At 45.3% G+C, this 22,464-nt stretch overlaps 2 protein-coding genes across 3 annotated transcripts in view; one reads left to right on the forward strand and one right to left on the reverse strand.

Moving 5' to 3' along the window:
* The window catches only part of LOC126556487 (sortilin-related receptor-like), a 213,719-nt gene that overhangs the window by 61,131 nt on the left and 130,124 nt on the right, over positions 1 to 22,464 (forward strand). The window lies entirely within an intron of this gene.
* On the reverse strand, positions 6,621 to 14,214 carry LOC126568783 (uncharacterized). Of its 2 annotated transcripts, none has more exons than XM_050225411.1 (5): positions 12,920 to 14,214; positions 12,717 to 12,812; positions 11,844 to 11,992; positions 8,153 to 8,773; positions 6,621 to 6,916 (listed from the first exon to the last, which is right to left on the reverse strand). In XM_050225411.1, exons 1-5 carry the CDS (start codon positions 14,189 to 14,191, stop codon positions 6,751 to 6,753), a joined length of 2,304 nt encoding a protein of 767 aa, XP_050081368.1. In that variant the 5' UTR covers positions 14,192 to 14,214; the 3' UTR covers positions 6,621 to 6,750. The 2 variants fall into 2 exon arrangements, with proteins under 2 accessions (XP_050081368.1, XP_050081367.1); XM_050225410.1 differs by having other exon boundaries at positions 8,153 to 9,850.

Consider the following 22,464-nt stretch of genomic DNA (forward strand, 5'->3'; position numbering starts at 1 on the left):
CATCGCCCACACCACCGGCAGCAGCAGCTTTCGATGATGAGGAGCGTAATGTTAGGCCTTGATTGACTTTACGCCAAACTCGCTCCATTTCTGCTTCCTGAGTGTGTTTTTTCTTTCTTGTGTGAAAAGTAAAAGCTAACCAGAGGGCCACACGACACACGCACTAGACGATCCGAATCATCACCAATGGGGGACGGTTTTCACTCGATAAAATGTAACACTTTGGAACATATTCTTGCCCAACTTGGCACGTAAGCAAACTCTCACTGATTCAACATATTCTCACACTAGACACGCATTATGTTTCACAAGATCCACCAGAATACCAACCCCCTTCTCCAAGGATCCAGGAAGGGCCAGTGTAATCGCTTGGGAAAATTTTTCATTCAACATCACTCACTCATGTCATTCACCCACTTTTCTTTCAATAGGCCACACGCGTTTTTCGCTATCACTAGGACGAGGACATTCGTGTATGGGTGTCGTCAAGATGTAGCTTCCGCGAGCTGCCATCAAGGCGCCTCGATTGGGGCCGCATGTTCCGCCAGCCAATTTCCTCACGATTCGCGACGTTATCTTCTTCCTCAAACCGACCGAGCAAGAAATCGGCGAAAACTATTCTTCACCGACGGAAAACAAAAGCAACCGTTTGCCTGGAACGTTTCGTTCTACATTCACAGACCGATTCTTCATGGTACGTGACCAACAAAAAAAATGGTTGGAAAATCTTTCGTTTCTCTTCGCCGTTTCGTCCTTTCACGGATTCTTCACACACGGCCTGATACAAAAGGGGAAACAGCTTCCGCGAGGACTATCATCCAACACTAATTTGACACATCTCATTTCACAAACAGCGCGCACTCTCTCACTCTCTCTCACGCGTAACCGAGGAATCACTCAACGATTGCTTGGATCTGTTCACTTTTGACGTACATATACACGATTCGAAAAAACGCACGCACGCACTTTTTATTTTTTTCTCACGGACTGATATCGCACGACTATATTCAGCATCTAATTCCCCAACACACGAAATGGGTTCGATTTCGAATTTTTACACATTACACTGTCACACTCTCTCGCTCGGCACAACCCACTGCCGTGCCGTCCTTTGCGCTCTCACGGTTGCGACCGTCCGTTCTCGGGATGTTTGGACAAATTGTGTCTAAACGAAAAACGGCCTACTAAGTACGTATCTCCCCATATGCTTCACCGCCACGGATGCGTTTACTTCTTTTCACTATCTTTTTGCTTCTTTTTTTCGTTACTACTCACAAACGATAGGTACGGGGTCTCCCGCAATGAGGGACTACACTAATAACAGTGCAAACACATTATGCTTACGGGTACGGAAGAGACAATGTCGTCCGCACACACACACACACAGCCTCACCAGGGATGGCCCCAAACTGGAAACGTCATGAGGGAAAATTTTTGACAATAATCAAATCCGTTTTTCTCCCCGTCGTTGCGAGAGATGTGACGATGAGAGAGAGAGTGAGAGAGTATGTGCGTGAGAAAGAGTAAATCACTTCACGGTAGTACACGACACAACGGTAGCATCACTGGTAGAAGCACTGCGTGTGATGTCCGAGAGACTGTGCTTGATACTAAAACGATCCGTGCTGATTGATTTGTATATACTCTGTGAGGTCCGGAGGTTATTGTACCTTCCTGTTTGTCTTCCACCTGTATCAATGTTGATTTCGATAACTACACAAACACAATGGCACGAAGAGCACGCGACACACGACGTTTCAAACAATTTTCCTTTTGCATCGACTAGAGCTCCTGCTCTCGGGGAAGATTTTTTCTCCAGATCACTATTTCTGGTGAAGAGAACCGTTTTTTTAAGTTGGTTGGTTCGGCAAAAAGACAGTGACTCAGACTGGGTGGTCTTCAAAACAGCTCTCAGACTCCATCGGAACTCCACGTTCCAAACGTTCTGCTGAGAGCACCACGAAGAGAGCATTTTCCGTACAGCTTTTCCGAGAGGAAAACAACCACGTGTGTCGGACGGAACGCAAACGGAAAAATGCCAACACTTCCTGGAAACGGTCAACGCGGTGACCGTGTGCGTATCGACGACGCTGCCGGTAACACTGCCCGATAGCGAGTGCGCCGCAGCTGAGATACCAAAACAACTCAGTGAAACAATGCAAAGAACGTACATGTTGTGCGTGTACGTGTGTGTCCGTGGAGATTTGATAAAGGATATTTTATCAAGTTATAAGAGAAAAAATTATAACGATTTTATTTGAAATAAGAGAAGAATTGAAAAATCTCCTTACAAAAATAAATAAGTAAATTAAGGTAATCGTAAATTGTTCCAAATGTGTCAAAATAGTTAAAGAATTTAAAAAATAGGAACTTTACTTCAAATAGAAAAAATACTAATTAGAATTGAAATTAAATAACCAAACATTTACTTACCTGATTTGTACAAAATCAGCTCAAGAAGAACTGAGTGTACGGCATCGAGCCGTAATAGTAAAACTAAAATAACATAATGGTGCTTCATCTTCTTCTTTTTTCTGTTTTAGCACTAAAATCTCGATAGGTCTAAGAGCAACCATCTCTAGCTTCCTGGGATCGACTATATCACGCTGTCGGATACTCAGTCCTTATTTAAAGGGAAGAACGATCGAGGAGTAATTTTATCGCACGTCCTGCCCAGTTTAACCAGGAAAGTTTGACGTTGAATGTACCGAGCGACCGTGGAAGATGCCGAGCTCGCAAAGGGTCTCCCGGAACACGCCAAATCCTCCCCACCCGGTCGGCAGATTTGATGTGGATCTACGGGAAAATTCGGTTTCTAACTAATAGTCTATAAAATTTTAGTTTAGGTCTCATAACTATCCTGAGATGATTTATTTTGGTGCTCGTAAAGCAATCTCAAAGTGGGAAAGGTGGAAAAATCCGCGGTCAGCGGGCTTTAGAGACCCCGACCTTTCATACCGCTTAGACCCTCCAATGTGCTTAATCCACCACTTGTCCTCAATTTTCCAACGGCGTCTTTAGCAAATTAGATACACTGATTTCAAACTATTTAAGTACCCGTAGTTCCTTGCGCTTTATTCTTTGTGTAACAAACCGTTAACTTCAACAATGCTCTTAAGAACCATTTATGATTAATGCTCTTAAGAACCTTCAAGATCGACTATTGACACCAAACTTGTCTTCGTTGCGAGCCTTTTCTTCTCCCCGTATACAATTTGTACTTTAGCTTTGAAAAATACACTACCAACCAACATTCAGTTTTCTCTTGCTGACATTCCGAGGAGTGGTGCTCGTACATTATGTTGATCACTAGCGAGAGCGAAGCAGAAAACTAACTAAAACTAAATTCCTTGACAGTACTACTAGGTCGGGAGTACTATCCAGGTCTGGTACCAGGAGTCTGGTTTTAAACAGTATAATATAATTTTAAAAAAGAGTTTAAAAACCCTTTTAGTGAAAGATTCTTATGCAGAATTAAGAGATATAAAAAATGTCCTCAACAAAACTAACGAAAAACATTCCCGATTATTGACAATGAAAGTGAAACTTAAAATATATTTCTTTCATAGTTTTTTTTTATATAAATCATTAGAAACAGTCAGTAATTAATTAATCTGCATAGGGACTGCAGCACAGGTTGTCTCGCCCCCAGCGATTCTTCTCTCGCTCATAAGCTTTTACTTTATTGTTATTTGCTTCAATTTTGTGTAATAATTCTCGAAAACTGCTCAATCCTCTTCCACACCAAACCCTCCCTCTTTGCGATTCAAAGACTAACTAGTTCAACCGTTTTTCACAGACTGACCACTTACACTTTGCCAGTCGTTTGCATTGCCCTTCGATTTCTCTCCACCTACTGTAGGGTTGCAGTTATATGGGGAGCTATTATCCCATCGTTTTCTCCCCTTTCTTTACATCCGCTTGTCTTTCCCGGCTAGCTTCTTACACTATAGGCTGTGTATGATGAATATGAAGTGACACAGAGAGTGGGATTTAAACCAAGAAGGAAAAGAAAAAATACGTTAACAAAACAATAATAATGCCACCATTAATCGCCTTGGCGCGCTATGCATAGAATAGCGCTGGTTTTCCTATAACAACAAAATAATCCCCTATCAAAAAAGTGCCTGTAAATGAATTCTACACCCTGCACAGCTTATCACTTACACTCTTTTGAATTTTGTTCGCCATCGCTCTGATAGGCGCAATAATCACACGCCCGCCCGCCTAATGTAGTCACAATGTCGTATCATTTTTGTAAATGGAAAATAAATAATTGTAATGATAAAAGGTAACGCATTAAACCTATTGTACATTGTAGCCTTAAGAGAAGGAAACAAAAAAAAACTTAATATAACCTCCACAGACTCCTCACGGCATATGATGTTTTTTCTTGGAAATACGCAACACATTGTGAGTTGTTTCCTCTTCTTATTGTAATTGCAGTACTTTCTACCATCGGTGGTTAACACAGCTTTTGAGAAGCGGTTTGTTCGAATTATCTTCTTGATGGCAAACCGATCTCTCCATCATCCTCCTTCCATTTTCAGAACACTATCATTGCTTATTCCATACTTCTACTTCTCCCTCACGGGCAGGAATTCAAATAGTTCATAGTACACGATCGGTTTTTTTCTTGTTTCTTGTATTTATAGGGTTTCAGAGCTTTTCGTGCTGGAATCTCAGTTTTCTTCTCGCTGCTTTGTCATAATCGCTCAATTCAGTCTAATGTTTTTGCTTCGAAGTTTCTAGTTATTACACATCTATCTGGTATGCAGAAAAAAAAAGTCCATCAATCATTCATGCATCATCATGCAAAGTCCATTCTTTGCACCAGTTTCTCCGCTGCGAAAGTACCTGCACCTGTGCCCGGATGCACCTTCCCATTAATTCGTCCCACTTGTTCCAGTCATATTTCATATGCGCTAAATATATTCATTCGTTCCGGAGCTAGCGAGACATGTTTTAAAAGGTTCTCGTATCCCTTACAGTTTGATGTGATCTTCTCTTCTAAAACACCTAATTAACTCATTGCTAAGAGTATGTACCTCAATATGCCTAGTGCTTATGCTCGTTACCTTCAACTACTTTTGTGTTTACATCCCGAACCGCATGGGGCGCACAGAGGGAATCGACCAACGATGTTCAGTCGGTAAATTACTGCCCATTTTCGTGCTTCCGGTTCTACAATTTCTATTAAGAATAAGTTAAGTTCTAAGATAAGGTCGCCTAAGAGCGATAGTAACTTTTGTTTCACACGTCTGTTTCTGTCCGTCCTTTCTCTTTTCACCCTCTTCCTTAAGAATAATTTTAATTTATGCTGAAGTAGTATTACTCAACCATGAGAGATTCGTTCTATAGCTGGCTCGATCCTTTTTCTTCCGTTGGAACAAAAGCACTTTATGTACATAAGAGACATTGAAAAGACAACCAATTTTGATGCTTCTCCACTACACATCCACTACATACTTCTTCTCCTGTGTAGTGGACAGAGCACTGTCGCATTTTCATAATTTTGGCGCACATTCTACCATTGAAGACGAAATCATTCGATCTGAAGCATGCGAGCGATCCGAAAGTGTAGTAGATTCCTTACACGAACACTACCGCGACGTACGTCCACAAAGCAAGGAACTAAAGCGTTGACTAAAACGTGTCCCCACCGTACCAGGGATGGATCCATGGCGCTGACGGTGGAGGAGTCGGTGGATAAATGGTAGGCGAAGGTAAAGCGCACGATCGGGCAGCTGAGCTTGTTTCGTATGCACTCCCACCAATGCCACTGCCACCACCACCACCGCCACCAACTTGCATCGGTGGATGGTACGGTGACCCCGTTGCAAAGTGCGGCGAAAATAAGCTGTTGTTAATTGCTACCTGTTGCGATGGTAGATGATTCTGCTGGGGCTGCTGTGTTTGCTGGTGAATGTGGTGCGAATGATGCTGTGCCGCAGCGGCAGCAGCCACCAGTGCCGACTCTTGGAATGGTGAATATACGGAGGGGGGTACTATGGACGATCCGTGGCCCAGCATACGACCGGCAGCGGCGGCAGCAGCTGCAGCAGCCGCAACAGCAGCCGCGGCAGCTGCAGTAGTAGTTCCACCCACGCCTGCTGCACTGTCGGAGTAGTAGTCGGCGATCGAGGAAGAACTAATGTGTGGTGTTGTAAGCTTTTCCTGCTGGTACCGACAGGATGACATGGTTTTCTTATCATACATACTTCCACTGGAACCAAGACCAGTAGTAGCAGAAGCAGAACCACTGGAACTCGTACTGGCGCTAATGCCGGATGATCCCAAGCCTCCACCGAGTGAAGGTGTACTGAAAGCTCCTCCGGAAAACATAGCTGCTGCAGCACCGGCTGGAGAAACTACGGAGGATGACGTGGTGGTAGAGGACATCCCAGCTATTGCCAATGCAGCAGCTGCTGCTGCGGCGGCTGCCGCTGCAGCAGACGATGTGCCAGATGACGATGAAGAGTGTGATGATTTTCCCCGTAGCCCAACACTGTTAGAACCTGCACCAGCCGTTCCTCCACTGTTGCTACTGTTACTACTGCTGCTCACTAACGAAAACGATGAAGATGATGGTGATGGTGTAAGATTGCTCCAGTCGGCGCCAATGCTGCCGGTAAACGAATCGCCAATGCCACCAGTCCCAGTGCCAACACGACTCGACGTAGATGATGAAATTATATCCGGTACGATCGTGCTCTGAGGGCACTGCTGCTGTACCCCCCACCCCAATTCCTAGCTGATACGAGCCCGCTTGTTGGCCGGCGTTTCCTGGTTCAGGTTGCTGCTGCGGATCATGTATTGCAACTGCGGCATGAACGTCATGACGTCCGTCACCTGAATCATGGGCATTTTGTCCACATTCGTGCGTCCAGCCTCCTGTAGGGCCTGATACTGCAAGCTGGAAGGAAGGGAATACATAAAAGAAAAAATATCAATCAGTGAATTCAGACAACCAAAAGTAGAGTTCAGTAAAACGATGTCACAACAATAGTTGTGACACATTAGGTAATTCTATCACCTATTCTAACTTCGCTGGTGTCGATTGTACCTCATACAGATAAAAGCTTCTTTTATAATTCCAAATGCTTTCTGAAGAATGCAGAAAACATCAAATGGGGATCCGCCTCAGAAGATGTTTAGAACTCCCAGTGACTTTCTAGCTTCGGACTTAGTACCAAAAATTGGTCGAATTTTTCATACAGTGATCATAGTGTTCAAACCATGGATTTTACCCGAAAGTCCTTATCACTGTCATCCATGACTGAAGAAGGATTACTTACGAACCCGTTAAAAAAACATCTCTGTGAATAGATCAGATCCTCGGATCCTTGAGAAAGGAATCGAAGCAACTACACTAATCACCAGAGCTATCAATGAACTTCAACTCCTCACAAACAATTAACTTCCACCGATCATTCAATACACCTGCTGGGCAAGTCGTCCCTGGTACCGCCGAGCACCTGCAATAGACTGGGAACGTGAACGCTCTTCTCCAAGGAACCGGAAAAACCAGCCACTTTGCCAATAGTTACTTTACCCACTTAATACAGACTCAAGTCTCAATAACTGTGCCATCAGACTCCCTAATCAAACTTCCTTATTCTCTTCCGAAGCATCCAACTAGCCGCCCACGAAGAGCTACTAACCGACCGACCGAAGGTAATCTTTACTGACAGTGTCAGTGTTCTGGATGCCCTGGAACACGGCACCTCCAAAAACCTCCACATTCAGCACCTAGACTCCATAGTTGGGTCCGCAACAATCGTTCTCTGCTGGATTCCGTGTTATTGCGGAATCGACGAAAAAGAGAAAGCGTAACGTCTGGCCAACAGAGGATTTTCTTGGCCAATTGGCCAACCGACGCCTATGTTCCTCAGCAACAGTCAATAGATCTTTTTGGACGGATCTTAAAATCATTCACAGAGCATCCCGCCAATATGTAAAGATCAGGCAAAAAATACATCTGACATGTGTGAAACTGATTCAACATTACTAGCAAGTGGACGAGGACATCGCATCATACAAGATCGCACGATCTCGAGCCCTAAGACCTCGCAACTTCTCTCTCGAATTAGCTCAACCTAGCAAAACACCATCCAAAATTATCCATCATCTCTAAAGACGGCTTGCTTACCTATTGCCAACGTAGAGATTTATGTCCAATGCGCTGAGCACCCGCCGGCAAGCATCCAAGCTGATGTACGGGAAAAACACATCCTTCAGATCGAAGATCGTCATCAGATACTCGGTATTCCGGTAGGGCGTTTTGTTCACGCAGTAGATGATCTTGTTCTCGACCGGCTTTTTCACCACCTCGTACGGTTTGTACTGCGTAACGCCCACATTCATCTCCGGCAGCACGATCATGTTGCCATGCCTTGTCTCTCCTGCCATATTGTTAATGGCCGCTGCTGCTGCGGCTGTTGCAGCTGCATGTTGCTGATGTTGCACCTGCTGTACCTGCTGCTGAGCCTGCTGAACCTGCTGGTGTAGCTGCTGCTGTATCGCGGCCACACTCGAGTTCCGGTAGCTGTTGGTGCCACCGCTCGTTCCATTACCGCTGCCGCCTGCCCCGCTGGACGAGCTGATCGAAACTCCTCCCCGTCCACCGGATAGGCCCGACGAGGCGGAAGCAGTCGAACGCCGGCCGGACTGTGACTGCTGTTGTTGTTGCTGCTGCTGCTGCTGCTGGGCTACGGCCGCAGCAGCTGCCTGCTGTACCAAATGCGGAGGTAACGATGCTCCCATGTTGGACCTTGGGGTAGAAGATAGATCGATTACATCCGACAATCCTGCTGCGATAAGTGCGTTCAGATAGGAAGCTCTTCCGTCACTAGCACCGGTGCCAATGGCAAACTCACTGTCGCTGGCACGCTGTCGGCTGCCAGCGGTAGTGATAACGCTCTGATTTCTGGTATACTCAACCCTATTACTACTACTACTACTACTACTGGTCGGTCTACTTTTATCATGTACTATAACACTCTGAGGAACTACTACTGAGCCGGTGCTGCTGTTGGTGGTGCTTTCCCGATACGATGGTAAATGTTTGCCACTGTTACTGTTGCTTCCGTGCCCGTGGTCACCGTTCATGCCACCTCCTCCACGGCCCACTTCCAATAAATGCTCGTTTATGATTTCGATATCCTTACTGAGCCGCAAATGAGCCAACAAATCAACGCCATTGGTGCCGAAATTATCCATCAGCTCGGTCCCACCGCCGACCGGTATCAGTGCCGGCGGGGGCTGCTTTGCCTGACCGCCCTTCGGTGAGGCACGTGTCGGCGAACCAACCGGTACAGCTGTGATAGAGATCGGATTCTTCGGGTAGGCTACCGACTGCTGTCTACCATTCGCTCCTCCACCGCTATACCCGGCCAATTCTTCCAACGCGGTACCAGCACCTCGTTTGCCTGCCGGTATGATGGTTATGTTTCGTCCTCCCAGATTCATGCTGAATGAAAATCCATCCAGATTGTTGCTGCTACTAGTGCTGCTGTTGGCGCTACTCGGTTGCCTGCCGGATGCCAACGCAGCAGTAATGGAAACAATATCCGCAGCAGTATTAGCCGCACTTCGGTTCGTGCTAGTCTTGCCGGCTGTACGACTGCTCCCGGTGCCATTTGCCATGCCGGCCGCACTGGCCATCGTTAGCTCGCTTATCTGTTGCTGATTCAAGCGGGACAGGTTGACAGTGCCGTTCGGGCTACTGGTGGTTGCGAATATGGACAGAGCGGGGTTTAGGTTCGGTAAGGTATTGCCATTGCCACTACTACCGGCGGAGTTCGAGCTCGAACGAAGGACTGAGGATGCGCCACTGCCACCACTCGACCTGTAGGAAGGCACATCATTACACAACGGGGTATTTCGTTTTTTTAATGCAGTTTCTTTGACTCATGAAAGTAGTTAAAGTACATGAAACGCTCACTAAAACAAACACACTGTTGTATCCATCTCTGTTCGCTTGGCTCAATTTGTCAATTTTTTTTTATCAAAGCTGTAGTGGTTTTAAGATTGTTTCCCATGCAAATTCGCTATTCATTAAACGTTAGTTAATTGGTTTCTTTTGTCGAAACAAAATATCAAGAATGCTAGTAACTCTAGTACACACTTTGCACTATAGAAGTCAAATGTCTCCACCAAATGTTCTGAACTTTACTCTACCATTCAACTGCATTTCTTTTCCAAAAACAAGAGAATATATATAGCATGAAAAATTTTCCACGAAAATAAAATGATCTAACTCTGTCACTAACCGACTCAGTGCGACTATATATTCTGACACAGTTGTCCAGAACACAAAAAAAAACACACAAAACTTTCGTAAGTTACACAAGTGTTGGCCTATCTACACAGCAGGTCGAATGAGGCAAAAGAGAAGGAAAAGGATGACGCGATGGAGGGGTGGAGGGGGGTGGGGAGTGATTAGGGAGTAGGGATGATTAAGTTTCGAGATTCCTCCGGATGCGAGTAACGTAACGTGTGAAGCAACAGCGCCATTGACCATGTCCATATATATCTCTCTCGGAGAAGGGGAAAGCACACACCACACCACACAGCCCACTGAAATCTTTGCTCTGTTCTTTCTGCAACGGATAGAAAAATGCTACTCGGAAAACGGGAAAACTAAGAAACAGTTGAAGTATTAAACACTTTTTTTGTTTGTTTGTTGTCATATCATTAGATTGGGTCCACAAAAATTGAAACATTCTACCAAATGAGATAAAACACACAATTCTGTGATTTTTGCATTGCTTTTGTGCAAGGATATATAAACAAGCAAAATACGTTCACAACATCAAAATGTTGCACGATATAAACTGAAAAGCAATTGAAAACAAAAATATGGACCAAAAATCAAGCAAAACTATAACTCGTAAATAAGAAAACCATTACAAATAGTCTATTCTACAATAAAACGGCTTAGATATTCCTTTCTCTTAAATGTGTGTCAAAAAAACGCTACTATATAAATTGACCTCATTGACACACAGGCTCTTTTACCTTCATAATGATAAGAACAAATTATCCGGAATGCCCTGTAATTAGTAGCGTTTTCCAGCAGATGTCGCTACAAATCACTAAGATTCTGCCTGTCAAAAACATTACCGGCTCTAATTAGACAGACAAATAATCTACCAGCAACATACACACAAAGGATAAGGATTCTTTGGCTGCCTACTTTACGAATTTAAACGTTTCGTTTCGTACACCAGCGTTTTTACAAAACTTTTCCTAAACTTCTAGCTACTTCACAAGCAACAAAAATACAATTTCTTGTCCAAAATCAAACATTCTAATTGGTTGAAAAATAAATAGTAAACAGTAACTATATAAAAAAAGGTAACGAATGGCATATATAGCGGAAACAAACTAAACAGCACAACAGAACTCTAAAATGAACCAAACGCAACTTCAATCAAACGTATAATTGAACTAGGGCAAAAAGAGTACAGAAACAGGTTTGTTCGGTTAGGCGGGTTGGTAGGTCTCCAAACGCAGTGTCATCACACCGACTAGATTCGATTCGAGAGGATTGGAGACCCCACCACCCTCCTTCTGGCACAGTGCCACCAGTGTGTGTAAGTGCGTGCATGTGTGTCGGAAGAAAACATCCTTTCAGATGATCATCTCCTCCGGAATGCTGCGCACTGTTTGAAAGAGCTACTACTACCAACCAAACAGCACATTCCGGAGTGATGCTCGCACACGGGATGTCCACGGTAAAATGGAAAGGATAATAGAGAGGCGGCGGTATCCCTTATCCTTTCGCAAGCCATACGCATCCCGTGGCGACTAGTTGCTTAAATAAAAATAGTACTTACAGATGAGCTTGGACCTGTGCCGATCGGACCAATGGTGGTGGTACCTGCTGGTTTTGTGACGATCGTGACATGGTGTTCAGGAAGGAATTGTACTGCTGCATCGAGTGCATGTTTTGGATGTTGCGTATCTGGGCCTGGGCCTGAGCAGCCTGAAATAAGGAAAGAAATTGTATTATCTCGGGAAGTCACGAAAAAAAAGAAAAAATCAAAACAAGAACAGCGACGAAGCCGTCAAAGCTACGGTACAGTATTCTTTTATCATAAATTTCCTCGTTTAACTCCAACACCTACACGATAGCGTAGTGAGCATAGTCAGTCCGGATGGGATTTGAACCTCTAAGGATTTTTTCTTACGACGCTGCCTGATCACCTGTCATTCCATAAAGGAAGAAACGTCAAATGATCCAACAATAATAGCAACAAAACAAAATTGCACGACAAACAATCGATATTCTAAACTAGTTTAAACACTGTTTTATCGCATCAGAAATGATAAACAATTGATATTTTGCCATGGAATATTGATGGAGTTCTGTTTGTTTCAGTCAAAGGAGTTGAAGTTCGGTTAAAATGTTTGACAGATGGTTTGGGGCATCAAAAATGCATATTGCACGATGTGCCTACGACATGTTTTACGAGGTGTTTAGAAAAAAAAAACAAATTGATTTGTTCTACAACCGATGTTTTACCCATGTCTGACTGGGTGCATGAACGGAAATCTTGTTGGCGTAAAGTTTCAAACATTATTTTTGATTTTTGGTTGGTTAGAGATCTCGGACCGTGGTACCGTAGCTTTTACAGGTCGCGAATATCTCCCGGAACACAGGAGATGTACCCGAGAACACACATGTCGGAAAAGACGGTTTTCTATACCTGTTGGGCTTGACTAAGTCGTAGCAGTTGCTCATGTTGGGGAGAGAGCAGGTTGGGATGATTCGATGGCAGCATGTTCCAGTTGTTGGTAAGGGCCTGCAAAATGTGCAAATCAAAGAAAAGGAAAACCCCCAAAAGAGCAGGTTAGCAAGGTTTTTGTCACACCGAAAATACACACGACGCCTTACGCTGGTGGAACGAACCTGTACAGCAGCTGTAATACTGGTCATTTGGTTGTTCGTTTTGGCAAGATTCTGTTGCGTTTGTAGCGTCTGGTAGACGTTGCTGGCGGCCTTCCGTGCTGGCGCATTGCTGTTCAGTATGGCCGGTGCTTTCGGTGGTGGTTGAGCCGGCTGCCGCGTCCAGTGGATGGTGTTTGACTTCGGCCCAGACAGGAGCTGCGAATCGACCACCTTGCTCGGCCAGTAATCCTCAAACTCGGTGCCAGGCGGAAAGTAACCCTTGATGTCGGTCAAACTGATCACCGCAACCGAATCGCTAGCGAACAGCTCATTCCGTATGCCCTGCACCTTGCAGCAGAACTTCAGGTACGACAGATCCCACCCGGAAAGGTTGTCCGCCTTCAGCTTCAAGTTGTCCGTTTCACCCTCGAAGTAAAACAGTGGCACCATCTTCTGATAGTCGCGCACCGTGTACGGTACCACCGATTCCTTGTTGATGCGGATGAAGCCACACTTGTCGTTCGGGGTGCTACAACCCATCAGCAGCTTCTTGTAGCACACCTCCAGGAACTGGAAGAACTTGTACGCATCGGACACCCGCACGACCAGATCTTTCAGCGTGAACAGCTCCCGGCCGAACTGCATGTCGCTGTGCTTCTGATTAATCTCATTCAGCAGCTTACACTCCGCATCGGTAATGTAGTACGACCGGACGCACGTGCACGTGTAGATGTCCTGATGCAGATAGTTCAGATACTTGTTCAGCAGCTTCATCTCGACCATACGCACCGCACAGTACCGTTCCTGCTGGCGCAAAATGAACGGTATATGCACCTTGGTCGGAAACACTTCCCAGCCAAAGTGGCCCTTCTGGCTTTCCTCGTCGTTCGCCTTCTTTTCGCCACCGCCATTCACCTCCGATCCACCACCATCGTACGCTTTGCCACTGCCGTTCGAGGCCACGCTTTGGCCGCTTCCGAGCGGCAGGGCAACGGTGGCCACCGTACCAGCTGCCGCCATAACATTGGCCGCGTTCGCCGGCACCGTCGTCGGTTTGCGCGTTAAATAGTTCAGTATGTTTGTCTGGCCGGGTGCGACGACACCGTTCGCGGTCACTGTCGCCGTTGCCGCTGCCCCTGTACGGACTGGCGGCACTTGTTGCTGTTGTACGGCGGCCGCTGCCGCCTTTGCCGACTGTTGCTTGTGTGCCTCCACTATCTTAGCCGCCATCTCCTTGATTTCGGCTTCATCATGCCTCTCCTGTTTCACCGTGACCGGTGCCGCGGATGACATTTCTTGGTATGCGTCCACGTGCGCGGGCTGCTCGACACAGAAGGACACTTACCACCGATGGGCGTGTGTACCAACAGTGTGTGTTTGCGAGGGGAGGTTTCTCCGTATCGAAGCAGAAGAAGGAGACCAATGAAGTTGTTGTATCGTTGGGTGGTGTTAGTGGTGTTGGTTCCGTTTAGGGTTGCCAGATATACACTTTTATGTAATCATACTAATCACCCTTGTACACACTTTTGATTTTGAACTTCGACAGTTGAGGAACTCTGTACCGGAAGTAGTAATGCATACACACACGCCTACACTATCCAATGCAACAATTTACATTAATTCACTTTTTAATATACCGAATAAGTAACCGGATGTAGGATGATGCTGTTGCACTGGTACAAACTGGAAGACACCAACTAACTCGGAATGGCTTGTTTTGCTTCTTGCAAAAAGTGACCAATTTTGTGCTTACTTTGTTTTTCCTCGGTACACTCCACAGATAAACACATACACGTCTGATCACAACGAAACGAAAGGAACGTGTGTTTTCATCCTGATCTAATCCTCTCACGCAGTATTAGCACGGCCTACTGGACAAAACGTACATACATGCACACAGTGTACGTTACTTAGATACAACAGATGGTGAAGTACTGAAGGTTTTGTGTGCTTCCTGCCAACACTCCACCTAAAATATTATTGCTTCAAACTCACTTACACACACACGCGTTCGCGGGTACACTCACCACTACTTCAACCAAACGGGCAGCCAAGGTTGTTTTCTTCTTGGTGGCGTTTTTAATACCCTTCCACCCAGCTCCCACCACTCCCAGCTCGCGGGGGGAGAGAGGGCACTAACGTGCCCGGACTCGTATATGCTGCACACACATGAACACGCACACACACGCACGCACTGCTGCTGCAAGGGAATGCTGGAATCTCTCAAACGAAGCCTCTTAGCCAAATATTGCCCTTTTTTGCAAACACACAGACACTAACACACGCGCGTGCACACACACAAAGCTCACTTTGCTGCAAGTCGTGCAAAACTTTCCACCGTGTGCACAACACACTACTGCTGCTGCTGCTGCTCTGCTTGTTGTCTGTCACGAGAATGCACGCTTTTCGAAGAAGTGAAAAAAACACACACACACTAATGCACACTTTGCAATGCGATTCTGAGAAGCATACAAAAATGCATCCAAATCCTATCAAAGTTATCTGTACTATGTTCCCGTGTCCGTCCAAAAAACTCTAAAACACACCTCCGCACACTCCTGTTTGTTTCCGTGTCGTGACACCTAGGAGTACGGGGTTTATCCGTCTTTTTTCGCTATAGACGCGCGGTGTTAGACAAAAAGCTGCGTGCGGGCTTCGGCCGTTCTTCTCTCATCTACACGTCGTTATTTTGTGTGGAGACGGATGAACGTAAAACACCGAAAAACCCCGGATCGAAATATCCCAACAACGCTGCTGGCGAACAAGCGCGACAGGGAGAGGTGCATCAACGGCGCACACACACGCACCGTGCACGTGGACGCGAGCGGGACGGCACGACAAGGCACGACGGTCGCCTTCGGTACGTTGAAAACGACCGTGAGAGAAGGCAGTATGGTTTGGTGGTAGTCTCGCAAAAACCACCGTAGGCAGGCGCCTGCACCATTTGCTGTCTCTCGGCTGTCTCGGGGTTCGTCATCACCGTCGTCGTCGTCGTCGTCGCCGTCGTTGTGGTCGTAACCATGGTGTTTGGTTGTTCAATCTAGTAGCGTTTGTTTCCCCGTGCTGCCTGTGTATGTGTGTGTGTGTATGAAAAATCAAGAGTTTGTTAAGGGTTGGTAAAGGGAAGGGGAGAAAAGCGACGGAGACGGAGATTGGAACGAGAGATAAAAAAAGCACAACACATACAATATACATTTATATATACGCGCCAGAGAGCCAGAGTAGTACGCCCTCATTTCGCTTCTTCTTTCCACCCTTCTTGACGCCTTCCTTCCCCTCCCCGCCCCTTCTCCAACGTAACTCCACGTCCTCGATGCGCTGTTAGCCTCGCCGATACCCAACACACACACACAACCACTTCTTCCGCTCTTTTTTCCGCGCTCCGGCTACCGATCAGTACTCACCGGCCAAGAGGCCAACGGTATAAGGCGAGAAGAAATAATAGCGTGTAACAAAAAAAACAACAGAAATATAAACGAAAACATACTTTGGCGCCTTCGGTCGTGTATATATGAAGTCTCTTTCCCGTTCGCTTTCTTTATCTTCTCTCTCGCTCTCTATAATATTCTCTCTCTCTCTCTCTCCCTCTTGTTCTCCCGGTGTGGTATTGTACCCCGTTCACAAGCTCCTTTCTTTCCTTGAACCTTTTACGATTCGTCGACACCACCCCGGCGTGGACTTCTCTTCCCTCCCTATCTTCCGCTCACATTAACATTGCTGCTGCGTGCATTTGCGTATGTGCTGCGTTCATATGCTCTTCTTCTTATTTTCCCCCCATTTTCGAAACAATCCCTCCTGCCACCCCTTCTTCTTTGAGCCCAGGCCTTGTATACAAAATTATTTTTCGCGTTCGTTGGATTGGAAACCACCATCTCATTCCGGCGCCACATAGTGTGGAGGCTGCTGTTTGAGTGGGGAAGAAGAGGGGTAGGGGATATGCATTTTTGGGGCTTTATGTGCATGTGTCTCCTCCGGAAAAGTTGCATCAAAATGTTTGTTTTTTTTTCTTTTCCTTCCAACAATACAGACAGGCAAGGTCATCCAGTAGCCAACAGAGTCGCAATGGCAACGGGTGCTTCATTTCGAAATGAATCACAATTTCCAAGAATTCGCGTCAAACAAGAGAGGTCATTTTACGTCATAACTCATCGATAAGATCATGGCTAGGAATAAGAATTCTCCTAATTACTTGCGACAATTTTCAGACATTTTGGGATATTTTTTGTTTTCCTTCGTAAGCATGACTACATCAAAGACTAACCAATTATCGCTCACACGCAATCGAAGGAAATTTCCAGCTGCTTAGCAAATCGTTGGGATTGTCCCAACGCACGATCACGCACACATTTGCAGGCAGTAAAAGTAGTACACACACATACTGCTAAATGAACGTGTACTTATTTTCTAAAGACATCGCACACAACTACTCGGGAAAAATGGCCCCCTTATATGCACGAGCGTGTTACGACAGGCTAAGCGAATCCAGAGCGAAGAGACAGAGAAGGTCGAACAAACAAACAAAATTGTATGACTCTCTCCGTACAGCTCCGCAATACTACAACGTATAGCCCGTAGCCTCTGTTCGCAAAGGGAGACTATGCTGGGCAGGGACGGTGTACAATATTGAGGCCTCTATAGCCTCACAGAAGTTGCATTTCTTTCGCTTAGAAAAGCGAAATTATCCCGCTTGTTGAATAATTTATGCAAAGTGAGATTGTTTTCTTCGTGTAAATATAAATCCCGCTGACAGCATGACGCGCGCACGCTGCTCACTGATCATTCGACGATAGTGTGTACGCATCCCTGATGCTACACTTTCTCCGTCTGTTTGTTTTAAACAGTTACGAACGACTCATCAGCGAGTTTCCGTTTCAAAAACATTTGATAACGCATACAATTGTTGGTGGTTGCTATGTGATCGTCTTCGGATCGATAGAACCCGGCAAACTGGGTAAATTAATCATTCTGAAAAATAATATCGACTAGAGGAAAATTCATATAATCAAAGCAATATGAAACCGATTAAACAAATAGGACGCAGGAACAGAAAAAAAAACACTCAGCAATAATTTTGTAGCCATCTTTGAAAACATTTACCGGGGCCTGCAAACGAGACTACCGGACCGAGTGTATACAGTTTCGTGTGTTCGGTTTTATTTACGTTGCCAAGGGGCGGGGGGTTTCTTTCTACATCTGCCTTTGTTTCTTATTTTCCCGTCCTGCCCTTTTTCCACTACTTCCATTACCACCACCAACGAAAACCACTACTGCAGCTGACTCTTTCTCGCCTTGCGTTGTTATTCTTCTACCCAGCTTTATCGTTGATCTCTTGCCTTCTCACTGCATATAGCGTGCACTCTCTTTCTCTCTTTCTCATCGTTAAGACGGGTAGTATGGCCTTCGTAGGTTTTGATGTGATGTCTGCTTGTTGTATAAAGATTATACACCCGGGGTCTATTTACCAAAAACCTTAATTTTTTTTGTACCCATTGTTTTGCTTTATCCAATCGATAGATGATTAAACTCTGAAACTTGGCTGCTATAAGTATGGGTATGAACGAAACTACTACTGTGGATTATGGAATACTTATGGCATGCGTGATTTGTAGCGACTTTGTAGGGTAGTCGACTGATTCCCTGGTCGTTTTTTTTTAGAAGAAGGACATGGGTAGACGACATTTTTGCATGACGTCATGTGATCTTCTTGTGTTGGTGGGGACGATGTAAGGCAGCAGTAATATGTACAACACAGTGACGCATCAATGTCCTTGATCTGCTTGAATTTTCGATGAGTAATCCGAATCCGACATCGAATATAGTCTGAACCGTCTCCCCATCCGTTATTATTACGTATTATTAACGTGTATTATTTCCACAGGACTTCAAAACGATCACCGCTTTTTGTGCTAGGTATCATAATTTACACGAGTATTCTCAAAAAAAAAGATCACTAGGATTGGATAAGAACACACAAAATCTTCTTACAGGTCAGGTAGCCCACTATGTTTTACCTGTATTCAGTAATCAGGATAAAAATTTTAAATTCAACAAAGGTAGCGTAGGTATTATCCCCTACCGTTTGGACTTATTTTAACCTGTTCCAGTAACAGGTATCATTAGCAAAGCTCATTTGCATACCCCGGGGCAGGGTAATGAACGTGCCCAAGTCCTGTAAAATATAAATTGATTTTAAATGTCCTCTGCCAGTCAGTCGTGCATTATTTGTTGCTAACAACAGTTGAGACATATAGCACCATGTGTTGTTTCGTTAAGTATAAAGTAGACTAGGTGGGCTCGTCACAAACGATTTGACGACTCGTGCGTCAGAAAAATTAATCAAAGTTTGACAGGAGTGGGTTCGATCTTCTGTCAATCACTATGAGTGCGTTATCGAAGATGATGTGTCGATGTGTTAAGGCTGGTGTCATTGCGCGGTGGGATACGATTTTATCGTACGACCAGATTGGTAGGGGGTGTCATTGCTCGGCAGATTAGTCTCCTACGACCATTTTCGGTTTGACGTTTAAATGTGTAATTTTCCATAAGTCAAATAAAACACGAGTTTCCTCACCGAATCGTCGAAACAGATTGATTTTAGTATTTGACATTAGCATGACATTTATGGGACATCCACGGTAGATACAAACTACTGTAAATATATACATCGAAATCAAGATAACTAGAAACTAACAGATTTTTTTTTAATTCATAAAGAACGGCCAGGCTACTAACAGTTTTAAAGTTACTGCAAATGTAAACAAACGAAGAAGGAATGTGTTCTTTATACAAGCATTCTGCTACCAGTTCCAAGTTTATGGTTGCAGCACTGATAACTATGCCTCGTATCGGCAGTTCTGTTAGTGAACGCTAAATTTTGATAGATCAGACGAAAAATCGTACTACAGGAATACCAAATTTGCGGTGTGATGGTGATTAGATTTTTAAGAAAAAATATCCTTAATTACAAATCATCTATTTACACTTTAATTTGTCACTTTCAGAAAAACGCGTTTATACAAGCGAGTTCAATTTGTTGCAAGGCACCGTGCAACGAAATCGATTTTTTTTTATTTGGTGGCACGACCAAATTTGACGTTCAACCTCATCTGTCAAACCTCATACATTTCGCTTGCAACTAGTGGGATGCCACTGAGCAATGACACCAGCCTAAGTAAGATCTGTGGAATACAGAGGTCGACGCATAGTAAATGTCATGTCCGCCATTTCGAGCCCCGAGATTTTTGACGTTTAGATTAGATACTTTTTACATATAACAGTACAGCAGCTTAAAGTACCGCAAGGATCATCGGAATTACACATACAAGCAGCCGTAGGTGTTTCAAGATCCAGTACTAACGGTAGCAGCTGCCAAGTAAACATTTTCCTGTCTAAAATTCAAAAATGTCCTTAAGGAATCAACCAATTTGCTCTGAGACGCATCGACCTCCGTCCTATATACACTATTGTGTTGAATGACAACGTTCGTAGCACACTCGAATTCACTCCATGTAATATCTCTTTCCACATGGTCTACTCCATGTTCCTCACCTAGTCTCTATACACACCTTGGTATATGGAATCTATTGACAGCTGTCTACTTGTCAAAGTATCGCTTAATTTGTAGAGCAAGTATATAAAAGGAAGGGGAGGCCAGGAGTACAGGCGTTAGCGTCGCCGGTCTTCACCGATTTTAATCCCATCCCGAGCGTTCCCCCGTCGTGAGGACTGCGGATATCCAACTACGTGCTATAAACAAGTCTAGTAAGCCATTCGACGATCAGCTCGACCAAGTAGGCCGTTAAGTCAAGAAGAAGAAGAAGTAAAATGAAAAAAAAATCATGTAAATGCATAGTTAACGAGCGGTTCGTCCAGTGAGTTTAATCTGTCAATATTAACAAACTACTTACAGTTGTAAGTAATGGCTGATCTAGACCACTCGAGGTAGTAGAGCCAAAAAAAAGAAAAAAAAATAGTCAACTCACCCTTTGAAATTACACACGCTTTAAACAAAATTTACACGAAAGTTGCACAATTTTTAGCTCCTTCAATATGTACGCACAAAACGCAAATAGGTGGATTTAATCTTTAATAAAGCCCCCCCACTCCACAGGAAACGGAGGTTCCAGGGTCACGGGATCGCCCAATATAGTTCGACCCTCGCGAACCTTCCTATCTTTCTTCGCCGTATGTTTGATGTGCTTCCTGAGCGAAACAATTTTTGGAAGAAAAAAAAACACAAAATCAAACCATTGGTTTACGGGGTGTGCCCTTCCCTCTGCCCTCTCGCGCCCACTTGTGTCCCTCCACCGCTCAAGGGTGTTTCATGTGTACGCATCGCGCGGTATGTGCACCCTTTCGCTGGCGATTGCTGGTATTAGTAGCTAGTTCTGTTTAGTAGCGTTATTTCTCATTCGGGTTATCGTGTTGTGCCCTGCGTGTGGACCTTAGGTCCTCCATGGTCACGCTACCCTTCCCCCTTCCAATCGGTGTACGCGTAACATTCGTTCACTCCCACACATACACATGGGAAAGGGCCGAGATTTGCCGGGTCTCCCGGGCGGGAAGGTTTTCGCAATTTCGTTGTTTCCGAACCGCAATGTTTTGGGCAGATGGGAGTGGGGTAGGGAGAAGCTGTTTGCTGGTGGCATTGATTGCTACGATCACAAAAGGCTGGGTTTTTGGCGGGGTTGCCGTGGAAATGAATAGTGGGGTAGGGTTTGGAGCTTTCTTCTTCGCCGCCCACCACCTCCACCTCAATTCCCCCTATAATTTAGCACGTAAAAGCGTCCACCCCCATCTAACGTGCGCCCTCCCTTCTGATGCGCCCCTCCCTCCCCTACCCCCACCTCTCTCTAAACGCAGTTTCGATGCTGATGCTTTAAAACAACGAAATTTCGTCATCGAGAGCTGCTGCTCCATCGTGCATGAGTGTGTGTGTGTGTGCCTGCCGTAGTATAGCAGCGATTCGTAGCGAGTCGTTCATCTTTCATCGCAGCAGCCCTCGCCTTTTCCTTCCTCTCCCACCCTCTCTTCTATTGTCGCTGTTGCCGCCCTATCGCACACTCTTCAGCTGCCCATCACTACCACCCCTCGACGATGTTCGTGTTCATCCTGCCTTTCATTCACAGCGCTACACACCAACTCCCACCCCATAATCGTGCATATGTGTGTGTGTGTGTGCGGGTGCAGAAAAGAGAGTCGTCTGCGCTAGCCAAATAGCTTCGCACAATGCTGCTGCTGGCTGCTCCTGCTCCTTCCATCTCATTTGCACGCGCTAAGCTTGGGCAACTTGGATAGAGCAAATAAAATGCGCAGGCTAGTGTAGTAAGCAACGCAACTAGGCTGCCGCTGCCGCACTACTGAGACGCGCGGTGAGAGCGGTGAGAGCGCGCAACGAGAGCGAGATGGCTGCGTGTTTGTGCACATGCTACGCTGGTCTCAGGCTGGTCGGTTGGTCGGGTGTTTTTTTTTTGGGATTTCGAGGTGCTCTCTACGCAGCTAAGTGGTTGGCTGTATTGTGTGGAATGGAAGGCCGGCCCGGTGAGCGAATTTCCCGGTGCCTCGGC

The sequence above is a fragment of the Anopheles maculipalpis genome, chromosome 2RL (assembly GCF_943734695.1).
Source record: "Anopheles maculipalpis chromosome 2RL, idAnoMacuDA_375_x, whole genome shotgun sequence".
In the NCBI taxonomy this organism is placed as follows: domain Eukaryota; kingdom Metazoa; phylum Arthropoda; class Insecta; order Diptera; family Culicidae; genus Anopheles; species Anopheles maculipalpis.